Source organism: Cetorhinus maximus, chromosome 2 (genome assembly GCF_964194155.1).
Source record: "Cetorhinus maximus chromosome 2, sCetMax3.hap1.1, whole genome shotgun sequence".
NCBI lineage: Eukaryota > Metazoa > Chordata > Chondrichthyes > Lamniformes > Cetorhinidae > Cetorhinus > Cetorhinus maximus.
Window position 1 is genome coordinate 176,038,733 of NC_135880.1, and position 17,766 is coordinate 176,056,498.

Below are 17,766 nucleotides of genomic sequence, written 5' to 3' on the forward strand. Positions count from 1 at the left end.
CTGCTACTTCCACCAGTCCTAAAATAATTTGACGACAAATTCCATGACCACTTTCCTAATACATCAGAGACACAAAAGCTGACTAGGTCCAATTCACAGAGATTTTGAATGTGTTGCAGGAGCCTGGAAGAGAAGTGGAGTTGTTTGACTATTGCAATACTGCAAGATTATTTTAGGCAATTAAAATTTTAAACTGTCATGGGGCTTTCTGGATAAATCTCTGAAAATTGATCTGCTAAAAGATGACTTATGGACAACTGGCAACAACCCCATTTTCACCATAACAGAGACTGCTTGCTTCCACCTCAACAACATTTCCCTCTCTATACCTGCCTTGGCTCATCTGCCGCTGAAATTCATGCTTTAGCTACCTCCGGAATCATTCCACTTCTCTGCTGTTTCCCCCTTTCCCTTGTTCACCCAATCCTCTCTCCAAGCTCATTTTGTAAACATGCATGACCCGCATACTGCTGCAATTAATCCCATTCCCACTAAACAACTGATCATTCACTTTTCTTTCTTGGCCTCAGCTAACCAACATTGTAAATGGTTCACTCTTTGATGCTATCCCCCCCTTCTTTTACCGCTTTCTCAGGAAACTCACCTTCGTCCCTCTTCTCTCGCAAATCACCGCCCATTCTCCAGCTGCCCTAAGTTCTTGGAACATGCTGACACTCAAATCTATGTCCCACCACACCACCACCCCCCCAACTCTATTTGAAATTTCTTCTATCAGGTTTTCAAGCTCTGTGACAACGCCAAAATACCTCCAACCAAAGTCATAATTGTTGACCTCCATGATGCACTTATTGTTCCTCAACACGAAGAATCTCTCCATGTCCGCAACTGTTGACCACATCATCCACCCCCAAAGCTCCATGGGTTTGTTCGTTTGGTTCCACCCTTATCTATCCAATCAAGGTCAAAGCTTCATCAAACTTGGCTATTCTTCCAGACTATCATTATCTCCAGTGTCGGCCAATGATCCACCTTTGAGGCGCTCCTCTTCTTCATCTACGTGCTGCTCTCTTGGTAACATCATCAACAAACACGGGGTCAACTTCCACATGTATGCTGATGACACCCAGCTACCCCTCTGCCACCTCCATCAATCCTTCCACTATCTCTGGGTTGCCAGGCTGCTTCCTTAATATCCAATTGTGGATAAGCTGCAATTGCCTCCAGTTAACCATTGGGAAGACTGAAGCAATCATCTTTGTTTTCAAAAGTAAAACACCGCCGATGCTTTAAATTGGGGTTCTGGGAACCAATGTAGGACAATGATGAGTGTTAGGCTATAGACAGCAGAGTTTAGGATAAGCTGGATTGCAAAGGGTGGAGAATGCAAGCTGGCCGGGAGAGAATTGGGAATAGTCCACTCTTGGCAGTAAAGGAGTGGATGAGGGTTCCAGCAGAAAGTAGTCTGAGGCAGAGATGTAGATGTAGAGTTTGAATGGGTGACCAGGATTGAAAACAAAAACAGAAAATGCTGGAAAAACTCAGCAGGTCTAGCAGCATCTGTTGGCGAGAGAAACAGAGTTAACGTTTCGAGTCCGTATGACTGAAGGGCTCTGAAGGGTCATACGGACTCGAAACGTTAACTCTGTTTCTCTCTCAACAGATGCTGACAGACCTGCTGAGCTTTTCCAGCATTTTCTATCTTTGTTTTCAATCCTGGTCACCCATTCAAACTCTACATCTACATCTCTGCCTCAGACTACTTTCTGCTGGAACCCTCATCCACTCCTTTACTGCCAAGAGTGGACTATTCCCAATTCTCTCCCGGCCAGCTTGCATTCTCCACCCTTTGCAATCCAGCTTATCCTAAACTCTGCTGTCTATAGCCTAACACTCATCATTGTCTTACATTGGTTCCCAGAACCCCAATTTAAAGTCTCCAATTTAAAATTCTCACCTTTGGTTCAAATGATATAAAGCCTCATCTTAATCACCTCAAGCCCTATAACTCTAGGGGCAGACTACTGTGCTTGCCGGGCGGGCGCACGCCCAACCCAAATGAGCGTAAAATGATGCGTGATGACGTCAGGCGAGCACTCCAATGTCATCATGCACTCGCACAATATTTCGGTCGGCGGGCTTGCACGGGAGTCAGCAGCTCGTCCACCAACAATTAACAGGCCTATCAAGGTCATTAAGGTTCTAATTAAATGAAAATTTTCACTGCCCGTCCAACCTTACGATGGCGGGCAGGCAAAAAGGATAAGCGGCCTTTGGATTTTTTGTGAAACCTCATCCATGAGCAGGATGAGGTTTCAATCAGAGATTAAAAAAGAAATAAAAATTTTTCAAACTAATTTTTCACCTGTCCCTGCTAATGTGACAGAATCATGAGGGGACATGTTATTAACATTTTTAAATTCTTTATTTTTTATTTTCAAAATACTTCAGCTCCTTGAGGCAGCTCTTTGACTCGGAGTTTTTACTCCCTGGTGCACTCCCATGCATGCGCACACTTCCCTGTTCGCGCTCCTCCAGCCCCCACCCCAAAAGCGCTGAGGGGTGCAGTGCACACTGAGGGGGTCCAATGGTGAGCATCAGGCGGCTTCATGACTGCTCTTGGGGCCGCCAAGGGCATAATTCCACCCCAAAAGTTCTATGCGGCCCCCCAACTCTGACCTCCTGTGCATCCCCCACTCCTTTTGCCCACCATGGGCAGATATGCCCTCAGCTTTCTCAGTCCCACACTCTGGAATTCCCTCCCTAAACCTCTCTATTTCTCCACCTCTCCTTTAAGAACCTCCTTTGACCAAGATTTGGTCACCCCTTCTAATATCGTCTTCAACTTTATTAACTTTCTTCTGATTATATTTCTGCAAAGTGATTTAGGATCTTTTCCTATGTTAAAGGTGATATATAAAAGCAAACTGTTGCTCTAATAACTACACAAGGTTGAAGAGTGGTGCAGAGGAAGAGTCATAAATTCTTTGACAGCAATTAAAATACAGAATAGCCTAGACCATCACATTAACCAGCTGTAAATGGCTCACCGGATCATTCGTGACTGGAACAGAGAAATGGAATAGCTGCCAGAATTCTGCATTGCTACTTGACTTGCCATGGCAAATTTCCATCCCCTAAAAACGAAAACATTATTAATCATGTTCAGATCACATCTTCAAAAACATTGAGTTATTTTTTATTTTTGAACAAAGTAATACCAGCCACATCCGTCTCAGCTGCTCATTATTACATGCAGATGTGCCACATTGGAATACATCATACGCCAAACGTATCAACCCACTGGTAGCTGCAAAGATTTCCACTGCCAGAAGGTATAGAAAAAAAAATGAAAGAAAAGTGTAAACTCCTTTTGGATTTCGATGAGTGATAAATTTCTCAAGGCCACTCATTCTAAATAACTTGAACATTGGGTATTGTCTTATAAGATAGTCTTTAGGAAGAATATATTGACATTAGAAGGAATACCACAGATTTTGACATGTTTAAAATTTTGAAAGGAATTGATGAGGTAGATAGAAGAAACGTTTCTCTCTGGAGGGCAAGCCTGGAACAAGGAGACATAAATTCAGACCCAAGCCATTCAGAAGAAAGTCAGAGTGGCAGAAGTGTAAAATTCTCCCACAAAAAGCAGTAGATACTAGCTCAATAGATAATTTTAAATCTGACTTTGATGGAATTTTGCTAGCTAAAGTGAGGTAAATGGAGTAAGATCAGCCATTAACTGGTGGAACATAATGGCCATACTCCTACTCCCGTGTTCATGGATAATCATTTGATTCAACATATTTTCATTCCAAAGTGGAGCCCACGAATTGCCTGAACAAACAAGTCTAACCAAAGTCATACTTGGGCTATTGCAAAAGCAAACGACCACAAGAAGTGCTCCAAAAAGCCAAAAGGGTATTCCTTCCCATTTGGCAATAACTTTGTGCTTGTTTGGTGGACCACCCTGGCTGAAATCTGCACCATGAAGTGAAACACAGAAGAATCTGCACCCTACCACATTCTTCAATTAGCCAATGGTGCTACCAAAAGAAACAAACATTCCTTAAAAAACTAATACAGTCCAGAAAATAATCAAGGACAGAATAGTGAAATGCCAGAAATAGTTGCTTAACTAAAGGTTAAGTGTTTTTTGGCACGTAGAGATTTGCATAATCATGAATTTCCAAATGCTTACCTGTCTGCTATTGCCTTGGACATAAAATAATCTTCAGCAATATATTGAGCGAAAGCAATAAGTCCTCCAGCTTGGTCCAATACATCTTTTCTCATCAGACATGACATTCCTGTTACACATTTGAAGCCAGTCACATTGGCCGAAATGTATGTTCTTGGATGTGATGTGCCAAAGTACACCTACAATGTAATGAGGTTGCCCAAGTTTAGAACTATACGGTTCCCTATAAATTCTGTCAAGTTTCCAAATCTGGGTTACGTTTTATATAAGTAATGTTAAAATGCAGTACAAATGCCTTCTATGCAATTGAGAAGTATAGATACATGTATTAAAACTGCTTAAAAAGTATAGGCATACCAGGTCAAATGTGTGTCACAAATTGTACTCAGTCAGCTCCTCGAGAGAATATCTGCATAAACAATGTCATCAGCATTCAATGATGAACATTACAACAATCAGGAATCAATACTAATTCCTTAAAATTGTTTAAGCGAAGTACGCAACAAGAGCTTGTTGGTATCAGTTTAGGTTTCGGATAACAGCCCAGAACGAACAGGATTCTGCTCCCCACCATTCTGATGCTGAGGTCACATTACTGCCAACAAACCAACACCCAGTATATATCAGGTCTCTCCTCATCGGTTCCATGAACTAACTAAAAATCTCCATTCTTCTAAGTTTTAGATGGGGGATAAACAAGGGAAAATACATTTTATTAAAACTTTTGCTTCAGTCATTTTTACACAAAATATTTTTAATGTCATGTTAAATGAAAGTAGTTTGAATATGCTGGAAGAAGTTGCTGTTTTTAATTGATGAGGAGGGCTCCATAACAGCTTGCATCTATGGTAATTTAATAGCTTCAAGTTTATAAAAGGAGAGAACTGGCAGTTTGAAAGACATTTATAGCAAACTGACAACATAAATTGTCAGCTTTCATTAAGGACCAAAATAAGCACTCTGTTTTAGGATCTAGGGTCTAGTTAAAATATTCCACATTAGGTTATGCAGAACATCTCAAAACACAACTCAGATTTTTGAAGAAACTACAACTACTTAATTTTTTAAGGGATTACAAATTTAGTCACATACATTGTTCTTCCTCAGTACTGCATTTACCCTGAAACCCTGTGATTATGAGCAATAAAAACAAAAGCAACATAAGAGACTGCAGCAACTACAAGGACATCTCACTCCTTAGGGTCAGGGGGAACGTCTTTGCTAGGGTCATACTTAAAAGACTCCATCTACTTGCAGACTTAGTGCATCAGGAAGCACAGTGTGGCTTCCGTGCTGGCAGATCTATTGTGGACGTGATCTTCTCCATACACCAGCTACAGGAGAAGTGTATGGAACAGGGTATAAACCTTAGTTTCGTAGATCTCAGTAAAGCGCCAAAGCTGTCAGCAGAGCAGGGCTCTGCAAAATTTTGGGGAGATATGCCTGCCCACAAAAGCTCCACAGTCTCATCCACTCCTTCTATGACAACATGCACAGCACTATATATTTTGATGGCTCCATCTCAGACAGTGTTAGTGAAAAATGGAGTGAAGCAGGACTGTATCCGGCCCCACTCTGTTTGACATCATCTTCTTAATGGTCTTAACTTATGCCTTCCCTGCAGATATGGAAGGAGTCTACTTGCGCACTAGGTCAGATGGCTAGCTCGACAATCTGTCAAGACTGAAAGTGAAGACAAAAACACATTGTGCTCTGTTCAGAGAACTCCTCCAAACTGATGATGCTATGCTAGTCCCTCGCATGGAAACTCAGCTACACAGACTCACGGACTGTCTCTCCCACACCTGTAACTTGTTCTTCCTGATTGTAAGCATCAAGAAAACTGCGGTCTTGGGACACGGTTTTGCATCTTCAGCCCTGGTCACACTAAATAACACCCTGCTGGAAGTGGTTTGCAAATTTTGCTACCATGGGTTCAGAGTTCCTTGATGCAGAACTTGATACACGCAAAGGGAAAGCATTTAGCACCTTTAGCCGACACACTAAACATGCATGGAATATCAAGCTGACCCTTGGGACCAAGCTGATAGTTTATAAGACCTATGTTCTTGGCACCTTGTTGTGTGGCTGTGAAACATGGGTGAGTTTTGGCTATCAAGGGAAGAAGTTCAACAATTTCTATCTTTGCAACCTGTGGCACATTATGAATATATCCTGGCAGGATGAAGCCATGAATGCAGCAGTCCTCTCAAAGGCAAAGCTCCCAAGTTAGTTGGTACTTATTAAACAGAGGAGGTTTTATTGGCTCAGGCATGCCTGCAGGATGATAGATGGTCACATACTCAAAGACATTTGTGTGGTAAGGCAGCTGGAGCCAGATGATCAGTAGGACACCCAAAGCTCCGCTTCAAGGATGCTTGTAAACATGACATAAAGGCTCTAGACATTGATTATCACAACTGGGAGTTATGAGCTGATGACAGAGGAAAACGGTGACACCTGGGTGGGCTGGCACACACCACCACAATGACCAGTGGCTAGGCAACAGATGCCAATGCAGAAAACAGCCACCCACAACAACACTTGGTAGCTTAATGCAGAACTTGTCTCTCAAGAATTGGCCTCTTCAGCCATCAAAGGTGCACATATGATGACATCTGAAATGAACTTGTTTGCTGTACGTCCATCATCTTTTGTAGATGGAAGGATGCCGATGATGCCATGAGCAAGAAAAGCACGTCCTTTTTGGTTATTATGCAATAGTTTCACCATCAGGAAGACAATAATAGCCAAGGTATGGTGGCAGGACTCATGTCCTATTATGGCACAGCTGATGGTAAATGCTGAGCTGTTCAAATCCCAAAGGGAAACTTGAAACAACTGCCACAACTTGTTTTCCAGTTTGTATAAATTTCAAGATGCAAGCCTTGAATTCAGTAGTAATAAGACCATCAAGTCTTATAGGTTTTTACAAAACAAGATTAACAGTTATTAATAAGAGAGATGATTTTAAACACACATATGTCTACAAATTACTACTATAATAAATTAATTAGGGGATTTAGAAGTTAACTCCCAGTTATACTTTCGTTAAGGCAACAATAAGACAGATTTTAAAAGGCCCAGGCAAAGTGACACACAATACCCTGAACCAGTCGAATTCAAAGTGAGTTTTCTTAACTTCAGTTCTTTGAAGACAGCAGCTTCAGGCATAGATGAAGAAGGATTTTCACACATGTTAAATCTTAAAATGCCTACCCTTACACATAGCCTTCGCTCCTTTATATATTTTCCCCCTTTGAATGCAAATTCCCATTCTTTCACTACGTCTTTAGACTTTACCTCTCTGATAATAAAAATCTCTGTGTGCCAACTTTTACCAGTAATCTTTGGGAAAAATAAATCCACTGTTTCTAACCTTCACCTGGCTAGGTGACACATTTCAGTCCTCCTTTGAAAACAATCTAGTCTGCTTTATTTAAAAATGTAAATGTCCTTTTACACCTTACATTCTAAACTTCCCATATTTATCGCATTTACATCAAAGCCTTCAGACCAACTGCCTTTAATCCAATTAAGTCTCTCATACACACACAAATACATATACCACTATCTTACAACAAATTCCACTAACATTATGAGAATTATTATATCTTCCTGAGAGCTCCCACATTTTTTTTTTTAAAAAGAAGTTTCCATGAGATCAATTTTCAGGGAAGTTGAGAGCTGACAACAAAGTCAAGAGCTTTGAAGAAGAGAGGAGATGGAGACTGGAGATGAGGTAATAGCTTGCAAGGGGATCAGGTCTACATACAAGGGGATGGAAGCATTTACAAAGTTAGTTAGCATAGTGGCCAGAAAGAGAAATTGAGTGGTCAGTTATTTAGTGGGAATGAGATCACCGCAGCAGGCAGTGGAACTCATACGCAAGGTAAGCTTAGTGTGTTAGGGAAGGTGGGAAAGAAACCAGGGGAAGGTTTTCCTTGCTGGCTGGAGCATTAAGAGTGTGAAATGAGGAGGGAGCAGCAGAGGCAGCTGGATAGGTGTATCAATCGACAAAGAACTCCACAAGCTCCTCTCTTCGTTGTTGAAGGTGAGGGCAAGAGAGAGGAGTTCAAAGAAATTATTAGTAGTCATAATTACTTTGGCTCTCTAGGATGATTCTGAAGTAGTGCGTTGGTTTTGGCAGAGGATGGCGATGCTCAATAGCACTTGACACCGTCCAGCCAGATTTTGAAATGGATGGCTAAAGCAGCCACACGCCATATATACCCAAGTCTGTGGCCTGGAACTTGAGGTGAAAAGGGGCACCGTACCAGGGGTATCAACTGGAATAGGTAAAAATAAAGGTTTAGCCAGTGACAAAGGCATCAAAGGTGGCAGTGAGGGAATGATTCAGCAAATTGCAAAAGCAACATGTCAGGTGAAAGGCCATAAAACACTTGGAGGTTCAGAGTTTTCAAGCACAGCTGTAAATTACATTGTTAAAGTGGGTGGTTCATCTCCAACACCCCCTCTCCCACCAGAACAGATACAGAAAGGAATGGGGTTGGAAGAAAGGTAGAGAGGTACAGGTTGCAAAGGAAACAACAAAGTAATTGGAGATGAAGCTTTAATACTAAGGAAGTGGTTTCAACTAATACGTCCCGATATCATTATTATAAAGGTACAAGTTTGTTATTCCACATAATGCTTTGGATTTGTGCATGTTGAGCAGCCAGAAGACTGAATCTTCCCCAGTACTTTCAAAATATTAATGAAACGTAGTCTATGCCTTTACTTTATTTTGATTTTTTAAAAAAATACAAATATTGTACATAACTATTTCCATTCTTACCTGTTCTAAAGTAGCAGCAAATCCCTGTCTGTCAGCAACATATGGTAATCCATGCACTAGGCCTACTTTCTCAGTCATCATGTTGGCCATGTCTGTTAGAGTGTCCTGTTTCACTAAAGATTAGGAAGTAATGTGGAAGAAGTTTAAAAGTTAATCCATACTCAGCATTTATTAATTATACATTAGCCATTCTGTTAGTACAAGTTTTTCAGCTCTCCGAAAGATCAAGCTTTTCTTAAAAAAAAGTTATAGCTTTAAGAAATTAGGGTTGGTTTATTCAAAACATCCAATACAACAAAGATGGGCCTCTCCCAAAAATAGTTTGACAAGTTGATAAGTAATCGCAGACAGTATGACCAGAAATCATGCTCTTATGTGCCATCAGCACAATTTCAGTGCTTGTGCTCTCAGTAGACAAAATTTTTTTAAAAAGCACTTAAGTACGTATTCATAAAATGGTGAAAGGCAATAAACCAGGAAAATCTTACAGCCAATACAAAATGTTGCTTACCTCGAATTCCACTGTCACAGATCCATACAAGTTCATATTTGGCTACCTCATAACCTGGCATCAAATTGTTTATCTTGGGATTAATACCAACCTTTTTGCCACCTGGAAGTTACAAGAATTTCCCATTAATACTATTTTACAAGTAATTAACCAAAGACACATATTTAACCATTAAAACATTTTTTGACAATTTAACCTGACAACACAACTTTTACTGGTCTGCTCTATACAGGTTAGCCTAGCCAAGAAATCCAGAAAAAAGCAGAAAGAAAGATTATTTACCTACGTGAAAACATTTCAAAGTAGATTGTGGCTGCATATTTCATTTTAATTATATTACTGATCTGAAGGTTACTTTGGAAAATAAAAAAATCCTGGGAGTCTGGATTAAGCCCTTGCCCAATAAATGCATCCACAGATACATGGTCAACGGTATATACAAGCATATACTCCCACATCATTGCTCACTACTTTTAAAAATATAAACCAATTTAATTACAAAAATTGCAAAGTAAGAAGAAGAATAACAGAATTCACAGCACAGAAACAGGCCATTCAACCTAATATCGGTTTTATACCTCACACTCCCAATATTTACTTCATCTTTCTATTCTTATCTCTCTCGTGTGTTTATCCAGCGTCCTCTTAAATGCATCTATGCTATTCATCTCAACCGCTCCACATGGTATCGAGTTTCATGATCTCACCGTTCTCTTAAAGGACTGACTATCAATTTAACTGTGTCTTTAATTCAATCTCTCTCACTAATCTAAGCCAGGTCCCATGAGAACAATAATATGATTCATCAATTTTTGGGGAATAGTTTAATTTTAAAATAAATCAACAGAGAAGAATTGTAACTAAATTAATCCAATCATATTGATTTCAAAATTAGAACATCAACAAAACAGAAGTAATGTGTTAACTAATGTGCAATAACAACCTCTACATTGATGAACATCAACACTGAATAATTAAACCTGTCACATTAACATGATTTTTGATTTGATGTGGATGAAGTGGGGGGGGGGGAGAGATTGGGAGTTCAACTTAGTTAAAAACAAAAATTCACACAAAACATAACTTTCAATTTATAATCTTGAAAAGCTTTAGCTTGGTGAAATTTGAGAAATGATGCCCAACATTTACAATCTCACAAATACAGCTAACCACCAATTTCTGCCAATACAAGGAAAATTGCATACATTAAAGCTACTTACCACTAAACAATCTGGCATCCACGTTTGGGTATTTGCCCAGCAGCTTTTTACAGACATCAACTGCAGGATCATCATGGTCTTGTACGCAAAGGAGTATTTCAAACTGGTCAAAAATGTGGAAGGGAAGGAAAGAGGTCACAACCATGCAGTGGAGTACTGGAAAAGTATGGTGCAGCTCTCAAAGGAGTCTTGACATGGATTCACAGATAAACTTATCATCCCTATAAAGTGAGTTAATTGTGTCATTTCAAGTGCCAGACATGGGTTCTCTCCTATCTCTTTTTTCCCCACATCCCTCATGCAGTAACTGGCAAAGGAAAGATGTTTCCTCATCATTAAAGGCAGAAAGCAAGGAAAGCTGGAGACACAACTCTTGTGAACTTTTAGAAGCCAGCTCAACATTGGCAGACCCTGAATAGGTACTTGATGATCCAGGAGAATGGGGAGAAAAGAACTTAAAATAAATCATTCAACAAAATTAGTTACTTATAGAGTCTCTCAGATTTCTTCAGTGCCATAACTTTCAGCCCTGAAAGCTTACGTGAAATCTTTCACAGAGGTTTGTTATAACGCACAAAGAGCTATTTAGCCCACGGTACCAGATGGTTCCAGGATATCCTAGTAATAATTTAGACCATTTCATTAAACTAGAACTGCACTGCAAACATCTGATGCCTTTGTGCAAGCATGATTGTCCGGCACTGGAGACATATGCAGAGAGCTGGTGCCTCATGACTCACTTTTAGAACAAAAATGGAACAGATTCAGTATAGATTTACATACCAAGGAGTCATTTAAAGGCTATACTTTAGATTCAGATTACAATGAAAGTAAAACTGCTCAAGTTTCATTTCTACAGTTAAGCAAATCTTTTAAACCTTGATCTGATTACAGCTTTGAAATTCCTGACTTTTTATATATAAATAAATGGGACCACATTATACTTGTAGTGTCCATTGGCACCTATGCATTCAAATCTTATCCAAGGTCCCTTCTATGCTTATTCACTTCATTCATGTTTAAAAGTAATTGTTAGAAGCATCTATGGTGCCCAAGTTTGGTCTTAAGTTCCAGAACCCAGAATAATGTAGAGCGAACCAGTAGCAATAACTTAAAAAAGGAAAAGAATCCACTCGTCAGCACCTTAACTAAAGATATGCCAAGAACATCAATATGTTGCAAATGTTTGGAGGGGAAGGAAGCATAAATCAGGCACAATTTGACAGCAAGCCACATGAGACGACATTAGGGCTAAAAAGCTTTTTCAAATAGACAGTAGGGAGATGCTTAAAAGGTGGTGGGTGATAGATAAGAATTTAAGAAATAAGAGTAGGTCGTTCGGCCCTTCAAGTCTCCTCTACATTCAACACAATAATGGCTGATCTTCTACCTCAATTCCATTTTCCTGCACTATCCAATATCCCTTCATTTCCTTAGTATTCAAAATCTATCGACCTCTGTCTGGAATATGTTCAATGACTGAATGTCCACAGCCCTCTGGGGCCACAGAATTCTGAAGATCCACAACCACGTGCGTGAAGAAATTTCTCCTCATCTCAGTTCAAAATGGCAGGCCTCTTCTTTATGTTGTAACTCTGGAGCCAACGCATGGGTGCAGTTTTTGAAGGTCCCAACTTTCAGTTTTACGACCATCCCAGAGGAGGTAATATCTAGAGTTAGGCCCTAGCAGTTGAAGCCAAATAAATAGACCATGAGCTTGTCAGTAGCTTTATAAAGCTCAGAGTAAAGATTAACAAAAGGAGTGAACCAGTGCCAGTTGCCTCACTTGAGAGGTCATTCTTCATATCCAAATGAGCATTGCCAGCTTACTTGACACCATAGCAACACATGGGTTTGCTCTCACCCAAAAACCATATGCAGAATTTCTAGGAAACCTGGCTGATTTTCCCCTACCTAACTCAGGGATGATGCCAGCCAACTGTGACACCCTACCTACTGCCTCAGCTAGCTCAGGAAATAAACCTAGAATTTTCTGGTTCAAATGTGCAATTAAATGCTATTTTACCCCAGCTGGCTCAATTGATATTCAACTACAACAACACAAATTCAGGTAAAAATACAATTACATTCAGAGCCACTCCTCCCCAAAACTTATAAAATTTAATTCCTTTTTAATTAAACTGCTTTGTAAAAACATTTCTCATATAATCTGAATTATATGAGAATCCATGCAAGTAGATCAAAAATTCTTGAAAACATCCCTTCAAATCAGTGACTTGCTAATCAACAGCAAATTGGACAAATTGCAGCTGAAAGTTGTGAGGACACAGGGTAAAAACTGGGTACGGATAAGAAATTGGTAAAACAGTAGAAAGCAAAGGTATGAATTAAAGGAGCAGATGAGACATATTATTGAGAGGGGCATTCACTACTGTTTCCAATTTAGATCAATGACAAACTCAAGCACCCTATACAAATTGAGTCAAAAAGTTGCAGACAATACCAGAACTAGAAGGGGAAGTGAAATTGGAGGAGGCAACTCGGAAATTGTAGAACGAGTTGGGATAAAGCATGTATGCGGGCAGTACAAATGAAATTCAGTGCTGGCCAACATAAATCTTTGCATACTGATACCTTAACACCTTAATCTCAAATAGATTTAATGCTCACCATGCCCAATTATTGCAGACAAGCAAACAAAGTCCATTGAATGTTGAACAACGTAGTCAAAACAGAATCACTGTCAGTAGAAGTTATGAGGCTTTACAGTATTGTTCTAATATTGTGTAAGAGGCTACACCTTAAATATAGTGTTCACTTCTGACCAACTAGTCTCAAGGGAAAAATTCAAGGCAATGCAAATTAAGAGCCACAATATTCCTAGTGTAAAAGTGTTAAGAGGATCTTGTAGGTGCATACAAGACTGGGAAAACTTGGAATTTTCAAAAGAGGCATCAGAGAGGGGATCTCATATATACACACACAAGGTGGTAAATGGCATGCAAAAAAGCAAATCTAGAAAATTAAACCATAAAGGTTGGACAAGAGGTCACAGGTTTAACCTAGTAAAGGGCATTTTCAAGACTTGTATCCAAATGTTTTACTTCACATGTGGAATGATCAACACATAGGTTAATTCATGGATACAGTATAAAGGCAAAAATGTGGTAGTTGGACGTACAAACAATGTTGGTCTGAATGACTTCCTCAAAGGTAATTGTAATGATCTTGTTAATTACAAAGACAACCAATGTAATGGGTTTATTACTAAAATCTTCCTTTAGCTCGCTTACCACTAAGACCACCTTAAAACAATTAGGTCTCTGTAATCTATACTTTATCCCCTACAACATCTACTAGGTAACATAGCTCCATGAAATGTTTATACATACTTTAGGATAATCAAGCTCAAAGAAAGTTTCCAAGTTGTTTATGAGATTTGGATCCACTCCCTTCAGGGGTTTAAGCAGGGACACACCAGGAAGCTTGCTGTAAGGTTGCTTGTCTGTTGTCTTCTTGTTTAGGCGAAGGCGTCTGAGAGGAAGATGTAAAATCATCTTGTTAATTATAAGTTGCTTTGTTATTAAATGTGATTAAAAACAGGCACAGGACTGAACATGAACACATCACAATTTTTAAAATTTGTTTACGGGACATGGGCTTCACTGGTTAGGCTAACATTTATCGCCCATTCCTAATTGCCCTTGAGGTAGTTTTGGTGAGCTGCCTACTTGAACTGCTGCAGTCCCTGTGGTGGAAGTACACACACACAGTGCTGTTAGGCAGGGAGTTCCAGGATTTTTGACCCAGTGACGGTGAAGGAACAACAATATAATTCCAAGTCAGGATGGCGAGTGGCTGGGAGGGGAAATTCCAGGTGGTGGTGTTCCCATGTGTCTGCTGTCTTTGTCCTTCTAGATGGTCGTGGTCATGGGTTTGGAAGGTGCTGTCTAAGGAGGCTTGGTGAGTTTCTGCAGTGCATCTTGTAGATGGTACACACTGCTACCACTGTGCATCGTTGATGGAGGGAGTGAAAGTTTGTGGAAGGGGTGTCAATCAAACAGGCTGCTTTGTCCCGGATGGTGTCAAGTTTCTTGAATGTTGTTGGAGCTGTACTCATCCAGGCAAGTGGAGAGTATTCCATCACACTCCTGACTTGTACCTTATTGTTGGTGGATAGGCTTTGGGGAGTCAGGTGAATAGTTATGCACTGCAGGGTTCCTAACTCTGACCTGCTCTTGTAGCCACAGTGTTTATATGGCTAGCTCAGTTCTGTTTCTGGCAACCCCCAGGAAGTTGGTAGTGGGGGATTCAGCGATGGTAATGCCATTGAATGTCATGGGGTGATGGCTAGATTCTCTCATGTTGGAGATGGTCATTGCCTGGCACTTGTTTGTGAATGTTACTTGCCACTTTTGACAGCCCAAGCCTGGATATTGTCTAGGTCTTGCTGCATTTGGACATGCACTGCTTCAGTGTCTGAGTAGTCGCCAATGGTGAACATTGTGCAATCAACAGCGAACATCCCCACTTTTGACTTTATAATGGAAGGAAGAAGGTCATAGATGAAGCAGCTGAAGATGGTTGGGCCTAGAATATTACCCAGAGGAATTCCTGCAGTGATGTCCTGTAACTGAGATGATTGGCCTCCCAACAACCACAACCATGTTCCTTTGTGTTAGCCATAACTCCAACCAGCAGAGAGTTTTCCCCTGATTTCCAGTGACTCCAAGTTTGCTAGGGCCCCTCGATGCCACACTCAGTCAAATGCTGCCTTGATGTCAAGGATAGTCACTCTCACCTCACCTTTGGAGTTCAGCTCTTTTGTCCATGTTTGAACCAAGGTTGTAATGAGGTCAGAAGCTGAGTGACCCTGGCAGAACCCAAACTGAGTGTCAGTGAGCAGGTCATTGCTAACCAACTGCCGCTTGATAGCAGTGTTGATGACCCCTTCAATCATTTACTGATGATCAAGAATAAGTTGATGGGGTGGTAATTGGCTGGGTTGGATTTGTCCTGCTTTTTGTGTACAGGACATACCTGCGCAATTTTTCACATAGCCGGGTAGATACCAATGTTGTAGCTGTACTGGAACAGCTTGGCTAGGGTAGCGGCAAGTTCTGGAGCACAAGTCTTCAGTACTATTGCCGTAATATTGTCAGGGGCCATCGCCTTTGCAGTATTCAGTGCCTTCAGCTGTTTCTTGATATCACATGGAGTGAATCAAATTTGCTAAAGACTGCCATCTGTGATGCTGGGGATCTCTGGAGGAGGCTGAGGTCATCCAATTGGCACTTCTGGTTGAAGGTTGTTGCAAATGCTTCAACATTATCTTTTGCATTGATGTGCTGGGCTCCTCCATCATTGAGGAAGGAGCCTCTTCCTCCAGTTGAGTTATTTAATTGTCCACCACCATTCACGACTGGATGTGGCAGGACTGCAGAGCTTAGCTCTGATCCATTGGTTGTGGAATCACTGAGCTCTGACTATCACTTGCTGCTTATGCTGTTTGGTATGCAAGTAGTCCTGTGTTGTAGCTTCACCAGGTTGACTCCTCATTTTTAGGCATGCCTGGTGCTGTTCCCGGCATGCCCTCCTGCACTCTTAGTTGAACCAGGGTTGATCCCCTGGCTTGACTGTAACAGTAGAGTGGGGGATGTGTCAGACCATGAGGTTATAGATTGTGGTCGAGTACAATTCTGCTGCTGCTGACGGCCCACAGCGCCTCATGGATGTCCAGTCTCGAGTTGCCAGGTCTGTTCGAAATCTATCCCATTTAGCACTGTGGTAATGCTACACAACACGGAGGGCATCCTCTATGTGAAGACTTTGTCTCCACAAGGACTGCGCACTGGTCACTCCTACCGATGCTGTCATGGACAGATGCATCTGCGGCAGGTAGGTTGGTGAGGATGAGGTCAAGTATGTTTTTCCCTCTTGTTGGTTCCCTCACCACCTGTCGCAGACCCAGTCTAGCAGCTATGTCCTTTAGGACTGAGCCAACTCGGTCTGTGTTGATGCCACCGAGCCACTCTTGGTGATGGACATTGAAGTCTCCCACCCAGAGTACATTCTGTGCCCTTGCCACACTCAGTGCTTCCTCCAAATGGTGTTTAACATGGAGGAGTACTGATTCATCAGATTGTTTGGGGGCCGGGGGTGGGGGGAAAGAGTGGCGGTACGTGGCAATCGGTAGTATTCCAATGACTGAATAAACAGCCTAGTGGATGGTGTGGGTGCCCTCAACAGGTGAACTTTGCATTGAAAAATGTGCTGGTATAACTTCATACTTGTACAGTGTTAGAATGTTACAAGAGGTATTAACATCCCTTTGGCCTTTGAGAAATGCCAGATGTCCATTTCAGTTGAAGAAAAGTGGATTGCACTCTTATTGCAAAGTTAACAAGGGTACCAACATCAAGAACCTTAATATTTATTCTGAACAAATCTATTCTTTAGAAATATTTAATCCATTTCCAGTGTAGCATACAAGAGTGGGAAACAAATGCCAGCTTGAACCCAGGAGATAACAGGCAATGGGAGGGTATCCTTCAAGAAAACTGAATAAACATCCATTAAAAACATGGAACAATGCAGAACATAAAAATTGGGAGAATTGCAATATATAAAGCAGACTTGCACACTTATATTGCACTTACATAGTCAAAAGGCTTAAAAAGGTCTTAGTTCTGTCATAATTCTGCCAAAAATTACAGAAATTCACTCTCTATTGTAATTAAAGTAGTATTTTGGGTGTTAAGCAGCACAATACAAATGAATTTATTTGTACTTTGGGTGCATTCTGCTTGAATACTGTGACTGAAGGTGTGGCACGAGCTCTCAGATTCAGAAGTATCTGGGTGCATGAATCACAAAAGGTTAGTATGCAGGTACATCAAATAATTAGGAAAGCTAATAGAATGTTATGATTTATTGCAAGGGGAATTGAATACAAAAGTAGGGAGGTTATGCTTCAGTTGTACAGGGCACTGGTGAGACCACAGTATTGGTCTCCTTATTTAAGGAAGGATGTAAACATGTTAGAAGCAGTTCAGAGAAGGTTTACTTGGCTAATACCAGAAATGGGCAGGGTTTTTTTTATTTGTTCATGGGA

At 40.8% G+C, this 17,766-nt stretch overlaps 1 protein-coding gene across 1 annotated transcript in view; it reads right to left on the minus strand.

Annotated features, from left to right (window-relative positions):
* The window catches only part of ugcg (UDP-glucose ceramide glucosyltransferase), a 45,623-nt gene that overhangs the window by 8,200 nt on the left and 19,657 nt on the right, over positions 1 to 17,766 (minus strand). The window contains exons 2-7 of the mRNA XM_078571161.1: positions 14,045 to 14,186; positions 10,692 to 10,794; positions 9,472 to 9,573; positions 8,961 to 9,073; positions 4,163 to 4,341; positions 3,009 to 3,095 (exon numbers count right to left, since the gene is read on the minus strand). Coding sequence (XP_078427287.1) covers positions 3,009 to 3,095; positions 4,163 to 4,341; positions 8,961 to 9,073; positions 9,472 to 9,573; positions 10,692 to 10,794; positions 14,045 to 14,186 — 726 coding nt within the window. The remainder of the gene's footprint in view (positions 1 to 3,008; positions 3,096 to 4,162; positions 4,342 to 8,960; positions 9,074 to 9,471; positions 9,574 to 10,691; positions 10,795 to 14,044; positions 14,187 to 17,766) is intronic.